Source organism: Diabrotica undecimpunctata, chromosome 3 (assembly GCF_040954645.1).
Source record: "Diabrotica undecimpunctata isolate CICGRU chromosome 3, icDiaUnde3, whole genome shotgun sequence".
NCBI classification, from domain to species: Eukaryota; Metazoa; Arthropoda; class Insecta; order Coleoptera; family Chrysomelidae; genus Diabrotica; species Diabrotica undecimpunctata.
Window position 1 is genome coordinate 109,444,273 of NC_092805.1, and position 21,440 is coordinate 109,465,712.

General features: G+C 32.6%; 1 protein-coding gene across 1 annotated transcript in view; it reads right to left on the bottom strand.

The window, feature by feature from the left end:
- Positions 1 to 21,440, bottom strand: part of Polr1A (RNA polymerase I subunit RpI1) — a 94,829-nt gene that overhangs the window by 10,676 nt on the left and 62,713 nt on the right. The window contains exons 17-24 of the mRNA XM_072526592.1: positions 21,207 to 21,371; positions 20,985 to 21,151; positions 15,510 to 15,729; positions 11,622 to 11,896; positions 7,982 to 8,140; positions 5,691 to 5,908; positions 2,642 to 2,787; positions 2,415 to 2,567 (exon numbers count right to left, since the gene is read on the bottom strand). Coding sequence (XP_072382693.1) covers positions 2,415 to 2,567; positions 2,642 to 2,787; positions 5,691 to 5,908; positions 7,982 to 8,140; positions 11,622 to 11,896; positions 15,510 to 15,729; positions 20,985 to 21,151; positions 21,207 to 21,371 — 1,503 coding nt within the window. The remainder of the gene's footprint in view (positions 1 to 2,414; positions 2,568 to 2,641; positions 2,788 to 5,690; positions 5,909 to 7,981; positions 8,141 to 11,621; positions 11,897 to 15,509; positions 15,730 to 20,984; positions 21,152 to 21,206; positions 21,372 to 21,440) is intronic.

Consider the following 21,440-nt stretch of genomic DNA (forward strand, 5'->3'; position numbering starts at 1 on the left):
CGTTTATAGGTTATAATATAAAACAAAATTTACATCTTCTGCCGCATAGAACGCGTAAAGAGAAGGTAGTAAAACACTGACACATGTATAAGAGATTGATCAGGTCCAAAGTTGATACGCTTGAATCATTTACGATTCAGCATAACTATATTTGTTAAAACATCTCGATCGAATACAAAATAAGGCTCTTCTTCCAACGTTCATTTGACGATTAGGATAAGGATTCTTTATTTCGAAAAAGATTGAACATGTGTTCCCGTTTAGGATCCGGTGATCCTCTTCAGGTTTGCTTTGAATTTTGTTGGTTTGGCACCGGTACAAGGCAGAACAGCATCGAAAAAGGCAGTGGTAGTTGTCGTGGCGTGTGTTGTCATCTCGGAGGCTGTTGATATGGAGTCGAAAGTTGAATCAGAGGTGGAACGTTTTTCTGGTTGTGATGTTCTTTCCAGAGTGTAATGTTTGTGTTTTTAAGCTAAATGTGACAAAGACCGAGTCTCTAGTTACTATTGTTCCCGCAAGCCGTTTTTACGTCTACATCCAACTACAGAACTAGTGGATTACACTAAAGTTCTGTTGTTGGATGTTTGCGTTAACGGCCAGGCCTCGTCAGCTTTCGAGAGGCGGTTTTGCCACAGGTAGCTCAGTGTTAATGTGTGTGATGGCAGGACAGTGATGAACCCCGATAGCCCGATAGGGTGTTTTAATATATAACTTTTATAAAGGAATTTTTAAATAATTTTTTTATTATTTATAATGTTTATACATCGACAATAGAATCGCATCCGGACGGTTTGGTATCGGAAGTAGTGAAACAGAAAGCTTTTTCTTGTTGAGTAAGTGAAGCTTCTGTGTACAGAATTGTTAGAGAGCAGAAGAATACCAGAACAAACACATGAAATTTATATTAGACAAAATTGATGATACCGATAAATCTCCATATGACGAATATTGCACCAATTTTTTTTTAAACGAAATATCCACTATACAGAAAGTTCTTTTATCTGTTAACGAGGACGAAAGCATTTTTATATAAATAACGAACAATCATAATATTCGGAGAAGGGGTAACGACTATTCCTTTTGGGTTTTGGTAGATAGATACATTATCGAATAGGTTTTATGAAAGCGATTTCAGAACTGGCAGTCAAAACGTCAAAAAATTACATAAACTTTAATTACAATTATTATGGTTTATTTTTAAAAAATTAAAAATATTCAGTGTAAAACATGCCACAAGAAAAAAACGGGTGTGGCAGTCCAGTGGAACTGCCGGTAGAAGTTATACCTCTATACACGCGTTCGTCGTAATAAATTTATATGGGAGTCAATCTGCACAATCATTACATATGTAATGCTAGAGGTAAGAGAGAGCAGAAAGAGAAACAGAATTAGGTATATAAGTATATGGTGCATCGTTTTCTGTATATAAACATTTGACTTGTAATAGGAGTATAGTAAGTAAATGAAGGATTGAATCAATATTTTAATGAAAATATATATATTTTTATTTTCATATAAGTATAAAACGAGGCTTGTTACTCCCGTGCAAATTTCCGATTCACTCCCGTGCAAATTTCCACAGTCGAACGCGCGTATAGAAGTATAACTTCAAAAACCAACAACTCGGATTATGTTGTAAATTTTCATTTTATTTTAAAATTTAGCGTTTTTGCGTATACTACATATTTATATTTAATAAAATTAACGTGGGGTTTTTAAATATTTCAAAAATAAAAAAGGAAATTCATATTGGGATTCGAACTCACATCCACCAGCGTATGAACCAAACACGTAAAATATTTGCCAATTAGACATGACACAAACGGATGTCAAAATTGACAGTTCTAGGTCATACAGTGATTTATTGAGATTATTATTTTGAAATACAAAAGACTAAAATAATTATGAACATTTAATAAATAATACAAAACATATCACATAAATAATAATATTAATAAATATTATATTATATATATAATATTATCTATATAGAATATATATATATATATATATATATATATATATATATATATATATATAATATTAAATATATATACAAAAGGAACATTTTTATTCTCGAGATAGGAAGAGAGAGAAAATATATCTTCTGTCTCTCTCTTACTCATTATCTTACATATGTAATGATTTCAGCGATTCACTGCCGTACAAATTTCCAACGTGGAGCGCGCGAATAGAAGTATAACTTCAATAATTTCATAATGATATTTACCGGGATATTAGCCCTTTCCTAATTATTGCGTCGACGACATACATTTGACTTAAACTTCTTTAAACAATTCGCATAAATGCGTCATATAATTATCATGTATTTGAAAAGAGCCAACGAACCGACATTAAGAAAATGATTTTACTGAAAATTCTAATTAATAAATCAATGATATATGCCTACTTACAACAATATTAATACCATCCGTTCTAAGCATTAATTTATCATCCTTAACATAAGTAATGGCTCTTTTAATTTGGGGCGTTTCCCAAAGAACAGATTTGCCAGCAGTCTCCTTTAAAATTGCAGTAAGATCCAATTTTTTGAACGATAAGGGCAACTAAAACATATAAATATATTAAGAATAAACAACTGTATAAACAGTGTAAAAGGATGAAGATATGAGGTACTTACACCAAATGTTATTTCACACCACAATTGCTTTTGTTGGTCTTCATAATAACTTTGTGCAAAATTGTAACTATCAACTACTTCATTATCTTGGTCTTGATTATCGGTTTCTTTTTGGTTCGCTTGGGTATCGTTATCTTCATCTTCATCTATAAATGTACAATTATTATATAATTACTATATTGATATTTAAGTAATCATCAATATAATTACGGAAGAAATGTTAAATATGATCAACACAACGGTTGGAATCTTAAATATGTATATGTATGAATCTGAAATATGTATAATCTTATATTAAATATTAAAATAAAAACATCGATGTCAAATAGGCAATGCGTTGAATCTTCATCTAATCAAATAAATTTGAATAGTCAAATAAGAATAAGAAAAGTCGAAAAAAGCCCAACTCAATTTATTGTTATGATATAAGTTGTTTTATATAATGTTAGATATATATATATATATATATATATATATATATATATATATATATATATATATATTAGCTAAGATTAATACTATTATAGGAATTAATATTAAACTCAACAGTCTTCCGGGTTGAACCGGGTCGATTATCATTGCGCCGAGCTTTCGATGTCTTCTTCAGGGCTTCCGAGGTCTTAGTCTCCCGAGCCCCAGACACTACTATACTGATCACTAATCAATGCATTACTGGTGCTGGGAATTGAGGACGGTCATTTATACCGTCGATGGTGACGTGGCTTGGGTGGAGGTTGGCGTGGGAGCCAGTGTGGGGATTGGTGCGAAAGTTTCTTATAGTAGGATTTTGATTGACGGCTGGAGCGGACGGTATTTTCTTTATTAGGGGTCTCCAAGTCGAAGGTAACCGTATGCCGTCATCTCTTTTATTTAGACAATTTGGCCTTTTTTCAATTTATATGGCTTCTCGAATAATTCGTGGTTTATAGAAGCGGATGGGGGCTATGGTTCTGGAGTTTTTAAAATTAATTTTGTGACTTGTATGAAGATGGTGTTGACCTAGAGCAGAAATTAAGTCGGAATTGCGAACAGAAATGAACTGTTCATACATCCTATTTTGGATTCTACGATTTGTTTGGCCTATATAGGATCGGGGGCAATCTGCAAAAGGAATTTCATAAAATCCGTATTGTTCATTTGGAATGTTGTCTTTGATTAATTGGACCAGAGATGAAAGTTTTAGTTGGGGGGTAAATATTGTCTTTATTCCTCTTGATTTTAGAATTTTGTAGATTTTGTCAGTGACACCTTTGATATTTGTGGATGCTCCTATTGATGTGATATTCGCGGTAACCGTTTTGGATGAGGGCCTGTTTTAAACTAGAGAGCTCAGCAGGTCTACTTGCATCTTCGTAAAGGCGTATTAATGACTGAATTAATTTGCGAAGAGGTATGATGAGACTTGACATGCAAGTAACGATTGATATGGATGAGTTTCTGATCAACAGAGTGATGAAAACCTTGGGATTGCTTTTTTTTATGATAACGTCGAGAAAGGGTAGGGATAAAGCAGTTTCCACCTCCATCGTGAACTTAATACTAGGATGTATACCATACCGATGGGTTTGAAAATACACCAAAGCATCCTTGCCATGGAGCCAAACCAACAATGTATCCTCAACATATAGTGCTCGGGTCTCGAAGTCTTCCATGGAGATATTGGCAATTACTGGAGATAGTGGGGAGCCCATTGGAACACCATTTATTTGTCTGTAGAATTGATTTTGGAAGATGAAATAAGTGTTGGACATACAATGTTTAATGAGAGATAAGTGGTCTCGCTGGATACTGTATTTGGTTTTCAGAATGTTTAGAGTTTCGTTTCTCTCTCTCTTTCTATATATATATATATATATATATATATATATATATATATATATATATATATATATAATATATAAAAAAATATATGAAAATGTCTTAGTATCAAATCAAAATTTTTTTTATGAACCTAAGCCCAAGAAAATCCACTAAATATGTATATATATATATATATATATATATATATATATATATATATATATATATATATATATATATATATATAGTTGTTGTCCATTATCTAAACTCCTCCTGTCTAATCACATCTCTTCGTCTTGATCTTAGTTCAAAAAAAATATATGAAAATGTCTTAGTATCAAATCAAAATTTTTTTTATGAACCTAAGCCCAAGAAAATCCACTAAATATATATATATATATATATATATATATATATATATATATATATATATATATATATATATATATATATAGTTGTTGTCCATTATCTAAACTCCTCCTGTCTAAGCACATCTCTTCGTCTTGATCTTAGTTCACCAGCTTGTTTTGGGTCTCCCACGTTTCCTTCTCTCGGCTGGTTTCCAATTACACGTTGCTTTCGGCGTAGGCCAATTCCCCGGATAAAGAACTTGTTAAAATTAGAGTATCGAGCAATCACTAAGGACCAGTACTCGTATTTGATTATAATTTTAGATCTAACGATTGGCACGTAACCTCAATATTACTTGTAAATTTGGGTTAATATGACTATTATTAATCTTAACAGATGCAAAGGAACTTAAAATTAAATACTAGGCGTACACAAACAGTTTTGCACAAACTCATCTAGCGTAAGTTCTCTCCTTCATAAATATATTTTCGTAAATTTTCTTTTCTTATGGTAATCAACATTGACAGTTTGAAAATCCATCGCGTGATTTAGCAGCAAAAAATTTTCAAAACAGTTGAAAACAAGTTTTGATTTCTGAATGGAAATCTCTTTTGAAAATGTTCATGTGATGAGATTTAATACCATTTTAAAGTTGGCTTAACTAAATAACAAGGCTTTGATGAACTTCGTTTTGGTTTTATTGATCAATTGTTCCCAGATGCTTAGAAAAATCCAATAGTGAACGCACCAGCTTAAGTGAAGAAATCCGCGAAGGCCGTCCGGCCACAGCTATTGTCTCAGAAAACATTAATGCTGTGAGTGGCATAAGTATATTGATCTTAAAGGCGAAAAATAATAAAGCCTAATAAAGCTAATAACAATGGTAAATATATCTTACCCTCATCCTCAGATTTTTCTTTTTCTTCTTCTTCTGGTTCTAAATCATCCCTTGTTTCTTGGAACTTATGACTCTGTTTAGCATCTTCATGGTCTTCAACTTCGTCATCTGAGGAGTCAATCTGATTGTCACCTTCTTTTTCATTTGTTTCCGGTTGATCTTCACCTTCTTCGTTATTAGTTGTACTTTTCTTGAATCTTTCTTCCTCCATCATTACACTTTAATTTATAAGATTATAAAGAAATGAAAATCATTATTATTTTTAACAAATTATATTAATGAATCATTCGTACAGAAGAATGGGATCAAAAGATGTAAGTTAGGTGGACATGGACGTGAAAGTTCAACTTTGGCAGAACAAAATATTGAAAATTAAACTGAAAAAGTACATAAAGCCTTTAAAAAAATACAATATATAGATACAAGAAAGCTCTATAACCTTACATTAAGAACAGAAGTACAAGTAGAATTAAATTCAAGATTGGACAGAATAAACCTTCTATTGCAGAGATTAGCGAAAGTAAGTTAAAAAGAGGTAAAATCACATAAAAAAGGCTGGATAACCGACGACACCCTAAAATTAATGAACCTTCGCATAGCATACATAAATAAAAATCCTAACAGGTACAAAGAAATACAAAAAGAAATCAGGTCTAAGATTAGACGAGCGAAAAAAGAACGGTTAACAGGATAATACCGGGATATAGAGCATTTAGAGGTTAAACACGAGTCATTTAATACGTATAAGTAAATCAGACAGACGACAGGTCATTATAAAAAGAGAAATATTAACATTCTTATGAATGAACAATGGTAAATTCTTAGTAGCACAGAAGAACAATTGCAAGAATGGAAAAAATATATTGAAAATCCTTTTGTAGATAAGAGAGGTACTTCACTTTATATTCTGTTATCTTTTTCTAGCTAATTATCATGAGCTTTGTCTTCTTTACTTTTATACTGATTCTATATTGTTGACTGTTGGTTATTTGAAAGGTAGTGGACTTCTAGGTTGTCCGCAAACACAATCCTGTCATCTACATGTAAGATGTTATTCAACCGGTGCCCGTTTAGTAGAATGCCTTTATCAATTCCACTTCATATTCTTTCAGAGTGGAGATTAAAGATTAGAGGAGGTAAATTACACCCTTGTCTCACTCCGCGCATGCTTTTTACGTATTCAGTTTGATTCCAATGATTTATGCAGTTTGATTCCAGTAGAGGCTTTCAATTAATCTGGGATATTTGTTGAAAATTTCTGCTTCTTTCAGTATTTTCAGCATCTGCCGTGCTATACTCGTCCAAACGACTTCTCGTAATCAACTAGACATGCATATACATCCTAATTGACGTCTCTGCATCTTTGGAATAAGACCTGTACTGAGAATAGAATCTCTTTCGTACTAACAGTATTTATGAACCCGAACTGTTTTGAGAAAATTGTACTCTCAACTTCCATATATGGATCATAGCCACAAATTCATTGTTAGCTTCAAGTACATAAGGCACTGAAGATGATCTGATTAGATCGAAAACGTTATGCTGCTACTGTATAAATTTTGACGACACTTGTAAAAGTTTTAACTATATGTTTTTATATACCTAAATACAATGGTGAAGTGTTTTAACTTCTGCATGTTTTTTTAAACGGTGGTATACAGCCAACTACTGGGATTTTCCCATTCATTTTTTATATTAAGGATATCGTGGACGGACACAGTGAGTAATCAAGAAGTATTACAACGTCTAATCTAAGAAAGAGAGGCTCTGAATACCGTTGAAGAAGAAACTTGGAATGCTTTGCACTCCAAGTTTCTTCTTTGATTTGAAATTCGAAATATGAACTAGTACATGTAATTACTCCGAGAAAAATAGAACGAAAACGTGACGATTTGTCACATTTGACGAGAATTTGTCAATTCTCCTTGCGAAAACACATTTTTTACGATTTTTCCGGCAGTACCTTTTATTTTTGTTAGTATATTTATTTCAGGGGATGTTAACTTTTTAATACCCTCCTCGTCTTCAGACATTTATTCAGAGATTTAATCTTGAAATTTGTCAGATTGTTTAAATATTGTGAACTGTTAAAACGTAAGCATTTGACTTGACATTGCTCATTGTCTATTTTGCCAACTTCGATACAAAACGTCATCTCGCGATTCTATTGGTTAAAGATCTCTGTAATAACGAAAATCTGTATCATAATGAAACCCCTTACGATGCAAGTATTGAAATTGTAATTGATATATTAAAGTATATGAGCAGAAAAATAATTTTTAAATACTCACATGTTTGAATTAATTTTACTGACTTTCTTGATGGATGCAAACATTTCACCAAAATATTTTGTCTTCATGTGCTTTAGTATTTTTGCGGGGTTCACACAATAGTCCATACTATAATATTTCCTCGGTAAAAATTGGAATTTCAAGGTATACTTATATTGCCTAAAAATAAACGTATTACAGTTAACTACTATTGTACATGAAATAGTATTTTATATAAAAATAAAAATATTTCAATAAAACAATTGGGTAATTTACGACTGTATTTTTTTTTTCAAGCCAAATGGTCAGGTTTTGTACATACTAAAAATAACAATACATTCTCTAAAAATCAGGTGTACAGAAAGTGACGCTGACTGTACGTACCCCTGGATCGCTATGTGATTTAGGCTATTAAATGTTTTTTTTTTTAATCCGTAAAATAGTTTCGAAACACAATTCAGATTTCTGCCTTAATCTGAGCCTTCTAAAAATTGCAAGGCAAAGCAGACGTTGATAAAGTTGTTAATAGAGACATAGGGAATCTAAAATTTGTATTCCACGACATGTCTCCTCAACTAAGCAGAAATCATTAGCGAATTGGTTTCTTGTACTCATACAGAGTAGATCCGAATAAAATGAAAAGACAGTCAAGATTTGATTTCACGTACAAAGCGTCTATGTATCTGTTTATACGTATTTCGCCCTAATAGGGCTCGTCAGAACAGCTATTCATAGGCGCTCTCAACATAAAAAATAAATCTTTTCTGTCTTTTAAGAAGCAACACTAAAATGGCTTCGAAATGGACGCAATAGCGACATCTGATAACAAATCCGTAAAATAGTTTCGAAACACAATTCAGATTTCTGCCTTAATCTGAGCCTTCTAACAATTGCAAGGCAAAGCAGACGTTGATAAAGATGTTAATAGAGACATGGGGAATCGAAAATTTGCATTCCACGACATGTCTCCTCAACTAAGCAGAAATCATTAACGAATTGGTTTCTTGTACTCATACAGAGTAGATCCGAATAAAATGAAAAGACAGTCAAGATTTGATTTCACGTACAAAGCTGTTCTGACGAGCCCTATTAGGGCGAAATACGTATAAACAGATACATAGACGCTTTGTACGTGAAATCAAATCTTGACTGTCTTTTTCATTTTATTCGGATCTACTCTGTATGAGTACAAGAAACCAATTCGCTAATGATTTCTGCTTAATTGAGGAGCCATGTCGTGGAATGCAAATTTTAGATTCCCCATGTCTCTATTAACATCTTTATCAACGTCTGCTTTGCCTTGCAATTTTTAGAAGGCTCAGATTAAGGCAGAAATCTGAATTGTGTTTCGAAACTATTTTACGGATTTGTTATCAGATGTCGCTATTGCGTCCATTTCGAAGCCATTTTAGTGTTGCTTCTTAAAAGATAGAAAAGATTTATTTTTCACGTTGAGAGAGCCTATGAATAGCTGTTCTGACGAGCCCTATTAGGGCGAAATACGTATAAACAGATACATAGAGGCTTTGTACGTGATATCAAATCTTGACTGTCTTTTCATTGTTTTCTTTTAATTTGTTTTATGTTAATTACATTAAATGAATTATCATGTGTACTGAGAAACTAGATCGAAACTGTGAGAGAATAAACAAAGTCGCAAAACTTATTAAACCCTAGAATTCTCAGAACTCATTATTTACTTATTAACGAAACTTCTCGGAATTAATTGTTTTGAGAACTGTGTGAATTATTGTAGTATTCTAACGAGTTTCTTAGATAGTGTTACACCGGACTCCTTATAGTGGGGTGTATTTCTTAATAATGACGGAAAAATATCAAAAGTCTGTTGAGATTGTTACATTGCTAGAAAATGGAGCAAACCAAAGGGATGTGGTAAGACAATTGAATGTTAGCCCTTCAACTGTGCAGAGAACTTACCAACGATTTCTTGAGACTGGATCTCATCAACGACGACCCGGTACGGGTGCCAAAAGCAACACAACAGTCAGAGAAGATCGCGTTCTTACTATTGCTGCATTGCGAGACCGGGCGCAAACTGTTAGAATGCTCCAAAGCCAAATTCAGCAAGCCCAAGGGCCAGTAATTAGCGTCTCTACTGTTCGACGAAGGTTAAGAGAACAGGGTTTGCCACCTTGCAATCCAGCAATGGGGCCATTACTTACTGCTGCTCACAAAAAAAGCATACTTGCATTTGCCCGTGAACATGACAATTGGACAATAGACGATTGAAAAAAAGTATTGTTTACAGATGAGTGTAGAATATCAATTTATGATAAAGATGGTCGAAATAAGGTCTACAAACGGGCTGGAGAACTTAATGCTGCCTGCACTCGGTCACACCGGTTTGCTTTTGGTAGTAACTCAGTAATGTTTTGGGCAGATATTTCTTTTGAGGGACACACGGATCTCGTTTTTATTGCGAGGGGAGCATTACCAGCACACAGATACATAACGTAGATCCTTCAACATCATGTGATGCCATATGCTGGGTTTATTGGCAATAGTTTTCTGCTAATGCAAGATAATCCGAGACCACACACGGCAAGGATTGTAACAGAGTATCTTGAAAATGTTGGTATTTAAAAAATGAACTCGCCTGCTCAAAGTCCAGACCTTAATCCTATTGAGCATATATGGAGCCTTCTCAAAAGGCATGTAAGTGGTCGTATACCTGCTCCAACAACATGTGAAGAGCTTCGAATGGCTCTCATTGAGGACTGGACCACTTTTCCCCAAAGTGACATCCAAAACGTAATCAGTTCTATTCCAAATCTAATGATGAGTGTTATCCAGAACCGTGGTGGCAACACACATTATTGAAACCAGTAATACTTGCCGTTTCGACTCTATAATTAAATTATTGTTATAACTGTAGCTGTAATGGTACATCGAAAGTTTCAATAAATTTATTATTTTCTCAAATTTTTCCTTGTTTTCCATTTGTTACTAGTGATAATGTCAGGTTATATGCTACAAGAGTAACTGACTCAATACAAAATAAGTTTAATTTGATAAAAATAAGAAAAACAAAATTTTAAATTTTGTGGGTAGCCCGTTTTATCCGACGCGCAGTTTTTTGGCCTAGAAATTTAGAAAAACTCTTGCGACGTTTTGTCTAGCTTTCGAATTTATTTAATTCTTCCTGAGGATATCTGAGAAAATGATTATAGTTAGTAGTAATTCTACAAAATTAATGATTTCTGAACTTACTCGTAGCGAGATTGGGTATGAAGGTGTGACTTCCACATATCTTATTAGATTTAATTTTTTATTATACAATTTTTGCATCATTTTGGTTGCAGTTAAGCTCCAAAGTACACATATTTTTCTAAATCTTTTTAGGTAAATTAAATCTAATAAGACATGTAGAAGTCACAGCTTTAAACACAATCTTGCTACGAGTAAGTTCAGAGATCATTACTTTATAAATCTACGAACTAATATAGTAATTTTCTTAGTTGTCCTGAAGAAGAATTAAATAAATTCGAAAGCTAGACAAAACGTGTAAGAGATTTTCTAAATTTCTACGCCAAAACCCTACTCCACAACAAACTTTTAAAAAAATATTAAATTAACAAGAAAATATAACAGTTTTATTGAAAACCTGAAATATAGATTATATGATAAATATGTCGACTACCTAATGGGTTTAAGTTGAAGTTCAACAGTGACGTCAATAGTTTCCAAAACGTCGGCTACCACTACGCGGGTCAGAAGTTTTCTTAATTCGTTCGACTTATATTCTAAATCTGGAACCTGCAAGAATGGAATTTCCATCGATGGCGTTTTTATATTCTGTGAAGCCATCATTAGGATTTCTCTTAAACGGGGAATACCGAGAGTAACGTTCATTTCACCTCTTCCAGCAAAATGGAAAGTATTGAGTGTCATCTGGGTAGATGGTTCTCCTATTGACTAAAAAAACATTGAAGGTGAAAATTTCAATTATACCTAAATTAACAATAGATATGTAAATCAACAGTCGTGCATAATGCATTAAAGTATTATTTGTTTCGGTGATCTGAAAGAAAACGTCTGATTTTAAAAATAGAACATTGATCACAAAAGTAAGCATCATATCTCTTTATCTAAACTTTCTCATAAAATATATGTCTTCTATCAATTTCTTAGTGCCAAATAAATAATTTTAATCATTGATTCACACACTCACATTGTTAGTGATTCAAATTATTGGTTATAAATAAAATTGTTTAATAACTATGTTGTATATAGCATATTATGTTGTATATAGCATTCCATTAAGAATGAGTGGTGCCGATCCATCTTTTCCGAGGGGTGTTGGCTGAACTGAGTAGGCCGCTAACCTCGGTTACAATGGGTGACACGATACATTCTTATACCCCACCAACCCGTCTGGCCAGCGTGGTGGGTTATGGCCAAAACCTCCAAAACCAAACATGTCGATTGCAACAGAAATACGGAAGGTACCCCAGGTGGGTAGGAATTCTATTCCACAGTCCCACACCGTAACAATGGTCTGCCCCGAGGATTCTGGCAACATACAACATCCGCTCCATGGCAAAAGATGAAAAGCTCTACGAACTAGAAGAGGAATTGGGGAACTTGAATTGGGACATAATGGGACTGTCAGAAGTTAAAAGAAGAGGTGAAGGATATGTGGACTTACATTCAGGCAACAGACTCTATTATAAAGGCAGGGAAGACTACACATACGGTGGAGTAGGTTTCTTAATCAACAAGAAGAGAAAATATCAAATTCAAATAATTGACAGCATATCAGACAGGGTTACGTACATGGTCTTAAAACTAAGTCCAAAAACTAAAATAAAGATCGTGCAAGTTTATGCTCCAACTGAAAAAGCAACCAATGAGGAAATAAATTCTTTTTACGAAGACGTTAAAAAAGCTATAGACAACAACAAAGAATCCAAAATAATAATAATGGCAGACTTTAACGCCAAAATTGGAAGTAAGATTGAAGACTCTGAAAGCAAGATTGGAAATTTTGGATTCGGCACAAGAAACACAAAAGGAGAAAAACTCATGGAATTCCTGGAACAAGAAAACATGTATGTTATGAATAGCTTCTACAAAAAGAAACCTAACAGAAAGTGGACATGGGTCGCACCTAACGGAACTACCAAAAATGAAATATACTATTTTCTCTCAAACAACAAAGGAATATTTGAAGACGTCACAACAATAAACAACGTAACAACGGGTAGTGACCATCGTATAATTAGAGCAAAAATAAATATTAACATAAAAGAAGAGAGAAAAAGGATTAAAAAAAAAAAAACAACGAGGATAGATGCCTTTAAGCTAAGAACAAATGAAGAGCAATTCCGAGAGGTCTTAGCAAATAAGTTCGAATCTGATCCTTCACATAAAGGACTACATGCCGCAAAGAAAACAAGTACTAAAGAAGACAAAATAAGCAATGAAACTAAACAGCTAATGACGGAAAGAAGACAACTACTAGCGCAAAACAAACGCCATACTCAAGAATACAGAGAACTTAATAAAACAATTAGAAAAGAACTAAAACGCGACATACAAAAATGGAACGAGAACTTAATAGAGCGAGTCATTGAAAACAACAGAGGCTTAAAATGTCTAAGACCCGCACTGGGAGTTCAAAAAATCATCAAAATTAAAGACGCCAACAATAAGGAAGAGAAAAGAACAAATATTGTCGAAGACTTCTACACATCCTTGTACAGCTCGCAAGGCCAGCCTAATGAAACAACAAAGGAGAACGTCAAAAGAAAAATAAAAAACGTGGGATCAGAAGTACTACCAAATATAAAGGGATTCGAAATAGAAAGAGCTTTAAAAGAGCTAAAAAATAATAAAGCTCCAGGACACGACGGTATAATTGCCGAGCTCTTGAAAACAAGCAAGACATTAACAATCCTGTACTAACAGAGCTATTTAATAGATGTCTCCATAATAGCAAGATCCCTAAAGACTGGAACTAGAGTCTAGTAATAGTCTTACACAAAAAAGGGGACAAATGTGATCTACAGAATTATAGACCTATATCGTTGCTCAGTCAAGTATACAAACTATTTATGAGAATTATTAACAACCGGTTAACCTACAAAATGGACAATTACCAACCGGTTGAACAGACTGGCTTCCGCAAAGGATATAGTACATCAGACCATCTGCTGACAATGAGAACATTGATAGAGAAGGCAAATGAATACCAACTACCCGTATTTCTTGCCTTTGTCCACTATGAAAAGGCGTTTGATAGTATCGAGATGTGGGCCATAGAACAAGCTATTCATAATTGTAGAATAGATGATATAGGCAACTAATACATAATATATATGAAAATGCAACTATGATAGTACAACTAGACGAAAATACAAATCCCATCCCCATTAAAAGAGGAGTGACACAAGGAGACGTAATATCGCCAAAACTTTTCAACCTAGCCCTAGAAGACGTCTTCAAAACTACAAATTGGTCAACCTATGGTATTAACGTTAATGGCAACAAGTTAAACCACCTCAGATTCGCTGACGACATAGTGATTATAGCGAGCACATTCTAGGAACTGCAAATTATGATGGGGGAACTAGCAGCCAGCTCCCAATACGTCGGCCTAAAAATGAATATGAAAAAAACAAAAATAATGACAAACACAGATGACCCCAGATGATAACTATAAATGGCAGTGAGATAGAACAAATCCAGGAATATATCTACCTAGGCCAAATCCTGAGACTTGACAAAGAGAACCAAAGTGCGGAAATTACTAGAAGAGCAAGAATAGCATGGGCAGGATTTGGAAAACTTAGTTGGATACTTAAGAACCGCAAAATACCCCAATACTTGAGGAGCAAAGTGTTCAACCAATGCATCCTTCCTATCATGACATATAGATGTCAAACCTGGACCCTAACCAAGGCAAACATGAATAAACTAGCCACAACAGAAAGAACAATGGAATGAGCAATGTTAGGTATACGACTGTCAGATAAAAAGAGGAACGACTGGGTAAGATCCAAAACAAAAGTAGAGGACATAGCAACAAAAATTGACAAAATTAAATGGAGCTTCGCGGGCCACACTGCTAGACAAAAAGACCAACGTTGGAATACTACAATACAACATTGGAGACTTTACGAAAGTAAACGACCAAGAGGAAGATGAGATGGGTTGATGATATTAAAAGAATAGCCGGAAGAAATTGGAAATATGTTGCTCAGGATAGAGATCGACGGAAGGAGTTGGGAGAGGCCTATATCCAAACATGGACGACAGAAGGCTAGGAAGAAGATATAGCATATTGTCGGAATGTCATGTTTGATGCATACTAAAGGTCCGGTCATTGGACTGCCCTCTCTAAAATCAATTTTTATTTCGAACCCCAAACACGCTTATTATTAGAATATGTTTATAACTATAATAGATTGCTGAATTACCGATATAAAAAAAAATAACTATGTACACAGCTTAATATTTAACTGATTAATTCTAACAACTATTGGGCCTTATTAAAACGTTCCAAAATAAGATCAATACGACTTACTTGTGCCGCAAGAAGTCCAACTGGTTCTCCCGCTGAACACATCGATTCCATTACTTTCAATTTTATAACATCTTGAAATTCTTTCTTGCTTTTTTTATTTTCGAATCCTTTATAGTTCTTGATAAGTTTCGCAACTTTCTCATTTATAGCTCCGAAATTTGCATCAGGTTGATAAACGGCTTCTATGGGATCTGGACACTTCTTGCATTGTTCGATGAAGCTAAAAGTTTAAAAAATACATATAGGTAAACAAATTTTTCAAAAATTTGATTTTTACACGTATGGTGACACGTTACTACAGTCAGCTATAGCTGTGTATAGAGTCAAGATAGTTTTAACTACCTTTCAGTACTAGTAAAACTGTTTATTACTCTATCTTGTATTTAGTGGTACTACTGTCGATTTGTATTACTACGTATTAATTCAATATTTTTGAATTCTTATTCAGTCTGCGTGAGTATGGAGAAAAATCAGATTATGACCCACATAAGATAATAGATCAAACAGATTACAGACAGAAATAGTTCAAAATCTAAAAGAAAAACACTTAGTCAGATAAATTAGTCAAGAAAAATCATGGATGACAGATGAGCCAGATATATATATATATATATATATATATATATATATATATATATATATATATATATATATATATATATATATATATATATATATATATATATATATATATATAACGATAAATATAACAATAAGAACGAACATCACAAAAGCTAAAGAAAAATAAGCAATGGCAAAATGCGAAGAAATTGGGACAGTTAAAGTAGGATAGTGACAATGTACATACGAAAGTTAAAGACCTGATAGGTAGATTAAACGGAGATAGAAAGTAAATCTAACTAATTCTGACGGAAACATTATCTTGGGTAAACAGAGTAAAATACGAACGTGGAAAGAAAGAACTGTTTGAATGAAAGACGTCCCGCGTGCATCACTAATCGAAAACTAAAGCACACTACCTACATTATATCAACATTATATGGTGATCAGAAATGGAATTCTACGGAGTTCTTGCTATTTATCTTGATTTTTTGTCTAATAATCATGAAAAATAAAAAAAAAAAATTGTTTAAATATTCATTATCACAAATACAATTATTGCTTCCTTATAAAACTATGTAGTAATAAACCTCCAGAAAAACCAACTAAATAAGATAGGATAGGTAGCGCCACGGTCACGCACAAAACAAATAAAACTGTCATTATATGATTAGTTCCTGAAACTAAAGCACGAGGTTGTAATATGAGTCATCTTTGTATAAGAGACCTTTTTGACATGCTGTATGATGTTTGGAGTGAATATTTTCTTCATTTCTTACTTTACTTATAATTTTGAGAACGATTTCCGAAGTGGAAATTGAAACGTCAATAAACGTATTTTAACCTTTAATGTGGCTTATTCCCATTTAAATATAAATTAATTTAAAATGCCACAAGAAAATAGCTTCAGAACAATATTAAGAAACCGTTATGGGCCCAGTGTTATTCAAAATTTTCGGAGATTGGAAATTCTATATCAATACTACATCAGTATCGTTTCGTTTGTCTTATTTACTTTCAAATTGTTAGTTTTAAAATGTCATATTGTAAAAATGTAATATGTCTAATAATGCTATGAAGCTATTTTCGTGTGACATCGTAATACAATTTACTATTTTTTATTGGGAATAAGCTACAATTTTACTTTAAAATAAGTTTATTTTGATGTTTCGGTTTTCGAAAATTGTTCGCAAAATACAAAACATTAATATATTAAAAAAAATTTATTTTTGTTACTTGGTAAAAAGAAATCTTTTAGTTTAATTTTATCTGACTCATTCATATTGAAAATTTAGATATATATATATATATATATATATATATATATATATATATATATATAAATATATATATATATAAATATATATATATATATATATATATATAAATATATATATATATATATATATATATATATATATATATATATATATATTTTTTACATATTTTAAAGTAGATGACTAAAATGATATTGTCAATATTTTTTGAGTTGCATTGTCGGTACCACTTTATTGGAAGATATTTCATTCGACTATACCTGTCAGAAAAATCACATACTATGATTTTTCTGACGGCTTCTTAAGTTAAATTTGATTTCATCTAATCGAATGAACTATCTTCTGATAAAGTCGTCTCAAAAACGCAACTCAAAAATATTGACAATATCATTTTAAAGTCAACTACTTTAAAATGTATAATATACGTCTGAATTGTCAAAATGAATGAGTCAAATAAAATTAAATTATTTTTTACCAAGTAACAAAAACAAAATTTGTTTAACAAAAAGAGAAATCAAACGATTTCTACCTGGCGAAACCGAATTCAAATGTTTACCATTGTGCCTTCTAAAACTTGCAAAGCAAACATCTTGATAAATTACTCGGCAACATAATGACGGTATTAGATTTTTGTTTCGATACAGGGCAGCGACAAGTCGCTTATACGTATTTCGACCTCTTTAGGTCTCTTCAGAGCGGTATAGCCACTGCTCTTTGATTTCTCTTTTTGTTTTTAGATGGCGTAGTTACGTCCGTATATAGTTACTTTGATAACTATTCTCTAGGACGGGAAAGATTTTTGTTTGGATTCAGAGTATTGGCTATTCGCTCCATGCGTGACCATGGTAGGGGTACCTTGAAACGATGCCAGCGTGCGTAGCGGCGAAATATGACAAAATTGGAATCATGGAATCTTTTTACGCATACATTTTATCAAAAATGTGTGCAAATACATGTTGCGTATTTAATTGTGCTAATAATAGCAAAAATAGGAAGTGTAGTTTTTATAGGTTCCCAAAGATTGCATATAAATTAGAGAAAAGAAAAAGATGGATCCGTGCTATTAATATGAAAAAGTAAATATCACATAATCTCACTTTTATGCAATTGAAATAGGAAATATTTAAATAATTTACCTTAAATGAAATTTTATAAGGTTTCAAGCTAACTGCAGAGTGCCTGATGACTTTAGTTTTTATATCATACCTTTTACTATTACTGTTTTTAATTATATGCTCTTTCACGTGAAAAACTTAATTTCCAAGTACTAGATTTTTCCCTTTCTTTTCGGTTTGGGGTTAAAAAGATATATTATGATGAATTTTGGGAAACCCAGTTTTTAATACTACATTTATTTTGTACATAAACTGAAAAAATATAATTAAAAAGTTAATTATTAATAATTGCCAATTTCGCATGTATTTAACAATGTCAAACATATGTCATATGTTATACCTGAAAATTGGTAGGTCCAAAACAGTCAGATGAAGGCGGTAGGTGTCGCGTCAGTCACGCACGGAACGAATACCGCTCTGAAGAGACCTAAAGAGGTCGAAATACGTATAAGCGGCTTGTCGCTGCCCTGTATCGAAACACAAAACTAATACCGTCATTATGTAAAATTTGTTTAATTTATTAATGTTTTGTACTTAAAGAAAGAGTTCCTATGTGGAAATTGAAACGTCAAAATAAACTAATTTTAAAGTAAAATTAAGGGATATTCCCAATAAAAATAGAAAAATGTCTAATAACTTTTGTAGAACACATATTAGATAGGTACCTATATTGTGGCTGGGAGCATATCATTGCTAAACATCGCATACAAAATATTGTCAATGCACATAAAGAATATACTAAAAAAACAAGCAGATTTAATGGGTGAATACCAGGCGGATTTTAGATTAGGAAGAAGCACAACAGAACAGATTTTCTTGCTGAAATAGATAATGTGTAATAAATAATAAAGTGATATAGATACCTAAAGAATAAGAAGAAAATGAAATAAAAAGGGGACTATATAATAATGACATAAAAACAAAATGGAATGCACAGTCCAAGACTATGTAAGAGTAAAGTATTTAACAGTACAAACAAATAATAATACATATAGACTTAAGGAAGTTCGAATATCTAGGAACAATTATAACACGAAAACCAAATAAAGAAGAAACCCAAAATAGACTAATGAAAGCGAACACGTGTGTTTATGCATTAAATAGGTTACTAAGAAATAATTGCATATTAAGAGGTGCCAAATTAAAAATATACAGAACGGTCATTAGACGTATAGCAACTTATGCATCAGATACATGGACATTAAATAATAAAAAAAAGAAAACAATAAATGGTGCAGATATGGGAACGAAAAGTAATAAGGAAAATATTTGTAGAAAAAATGGGGAACGGCGTTTGGATCGCAAGGACAAATGAAAATCTGAGATAGTTATACTGAGATAGTATAGATGTAGACTGTAGATATGAGATAGTCCAGCATACTAGAAGTAATAAGAACCCAACGACTAAGATGGCTAGGACACATGGAGAGGATAGACTACCGAAAATGCAACCTGTCAAGTACAATAGGAGGACGTCAGAGAAGAGGTCGATCCAAAACAAGATGCAGAAAGGATGTAGATGATCTAAAAAGACTCAACGTGACAAATTAGAGGATTAAAGCAATGGATAAGAAGTGATGGACGAGAATGGTCAATCAAGCCACGGGTCAACCTAGCTCGACGTGCTAATTATTATTACTATTATATTGTGCCTGTGACTTATAGTTAAACTTAATATAACTTCCGATGTTTTTTACTTTCCTCCTGCCATTTCCAAAACGATTTTAATTGTAATAATTACATCAAATAAATATATAAATAGATTTTGTAGAGTAGTAACGTCCTGCAATATGCCGTATACTGCCTCTGTTCAATTCAATTAGATATTTAAACATCTTTATTTAAATATACCTTATTTAAACAAATTGGAGAAATATTAAATTTCTGAAAGATACAACGGAGGGCGGATTTGTGCCATGCGGTAATTTAATAATTTTCAAATATCTTAAACTAGTTAATATTTGAATAGTCAGACAAATTAAGATATAATATATAGATATCTGTTTATTAGGCATATAAGTCCATCGGGTAGGGATCTATGGAGGAGTATCACCGACCTGTAAGCCCCCATCTCTTGCCATATTGCTCATTTATAGGTTGATCCGATATACCAGCCTATTTCAGTCTAAGTAGCAGATTCATTTAGAATTTAAAACTACTACGTTAGCCTTTTTGTTTTTCTGGCCAGGGCCTGAACAATCGTCCGCTAAATTATTCGACAGTGAAGCGAATGTGGAACTTTTTTTTATAATAAGAAAAGTTTTATTAATAAATATCACAACAGATATTGAAAATTGGTTAACGTATATTATTATAACATATCACGAAGACCCGTGATATATCAAAAGTATTATATTTATGACAGGAATATCAGTTAACCGTGTATTGGTATTAACGACATTGTTTTATATTAATATAACTTAACTTAAATTCTCTAAAAAAATACTTTTCCTCTGATTTTTTTGTAAGCTATAATAAAAGCAGAGCTATGAAATATTATATCTTGATAATTTAAATTTTACCTTATTTTTATGTCCCCGTCTAATTCATACCAAAGTTTCATTAACTGCTCCTTACTTAAAATTTTTCTATCTCCAGCCCTATTTTGAACATATCTCGCAAATAGGGAAAATGGACTTTTCCTTACACGATTTAATGGATTTCCGTGTTGTTTCTTCCATTCTGTTACCTAAAATATTATCATGTAAATTTATAAAATAAATTAAATATTTTTATTCTTTTACCGCTTTCCCATGTTGTTTTACAGCTTCTTGATCTTCGTCATTCTTCAACTGTTTAAGCGTATCAGAATTACCGAACACCTTGATATTTTCGGCCAAGAAGCTCATCTGTTTATCATTGAAAAATTGAGCTTTTGAAATATCCATTCCATCCTCTCCATACAAAAACTAAAATTAAACAATTGATTCTTCGTAAACGTAAGTTAAACTATATAAAAAGAAATAAAAACTTCAGTT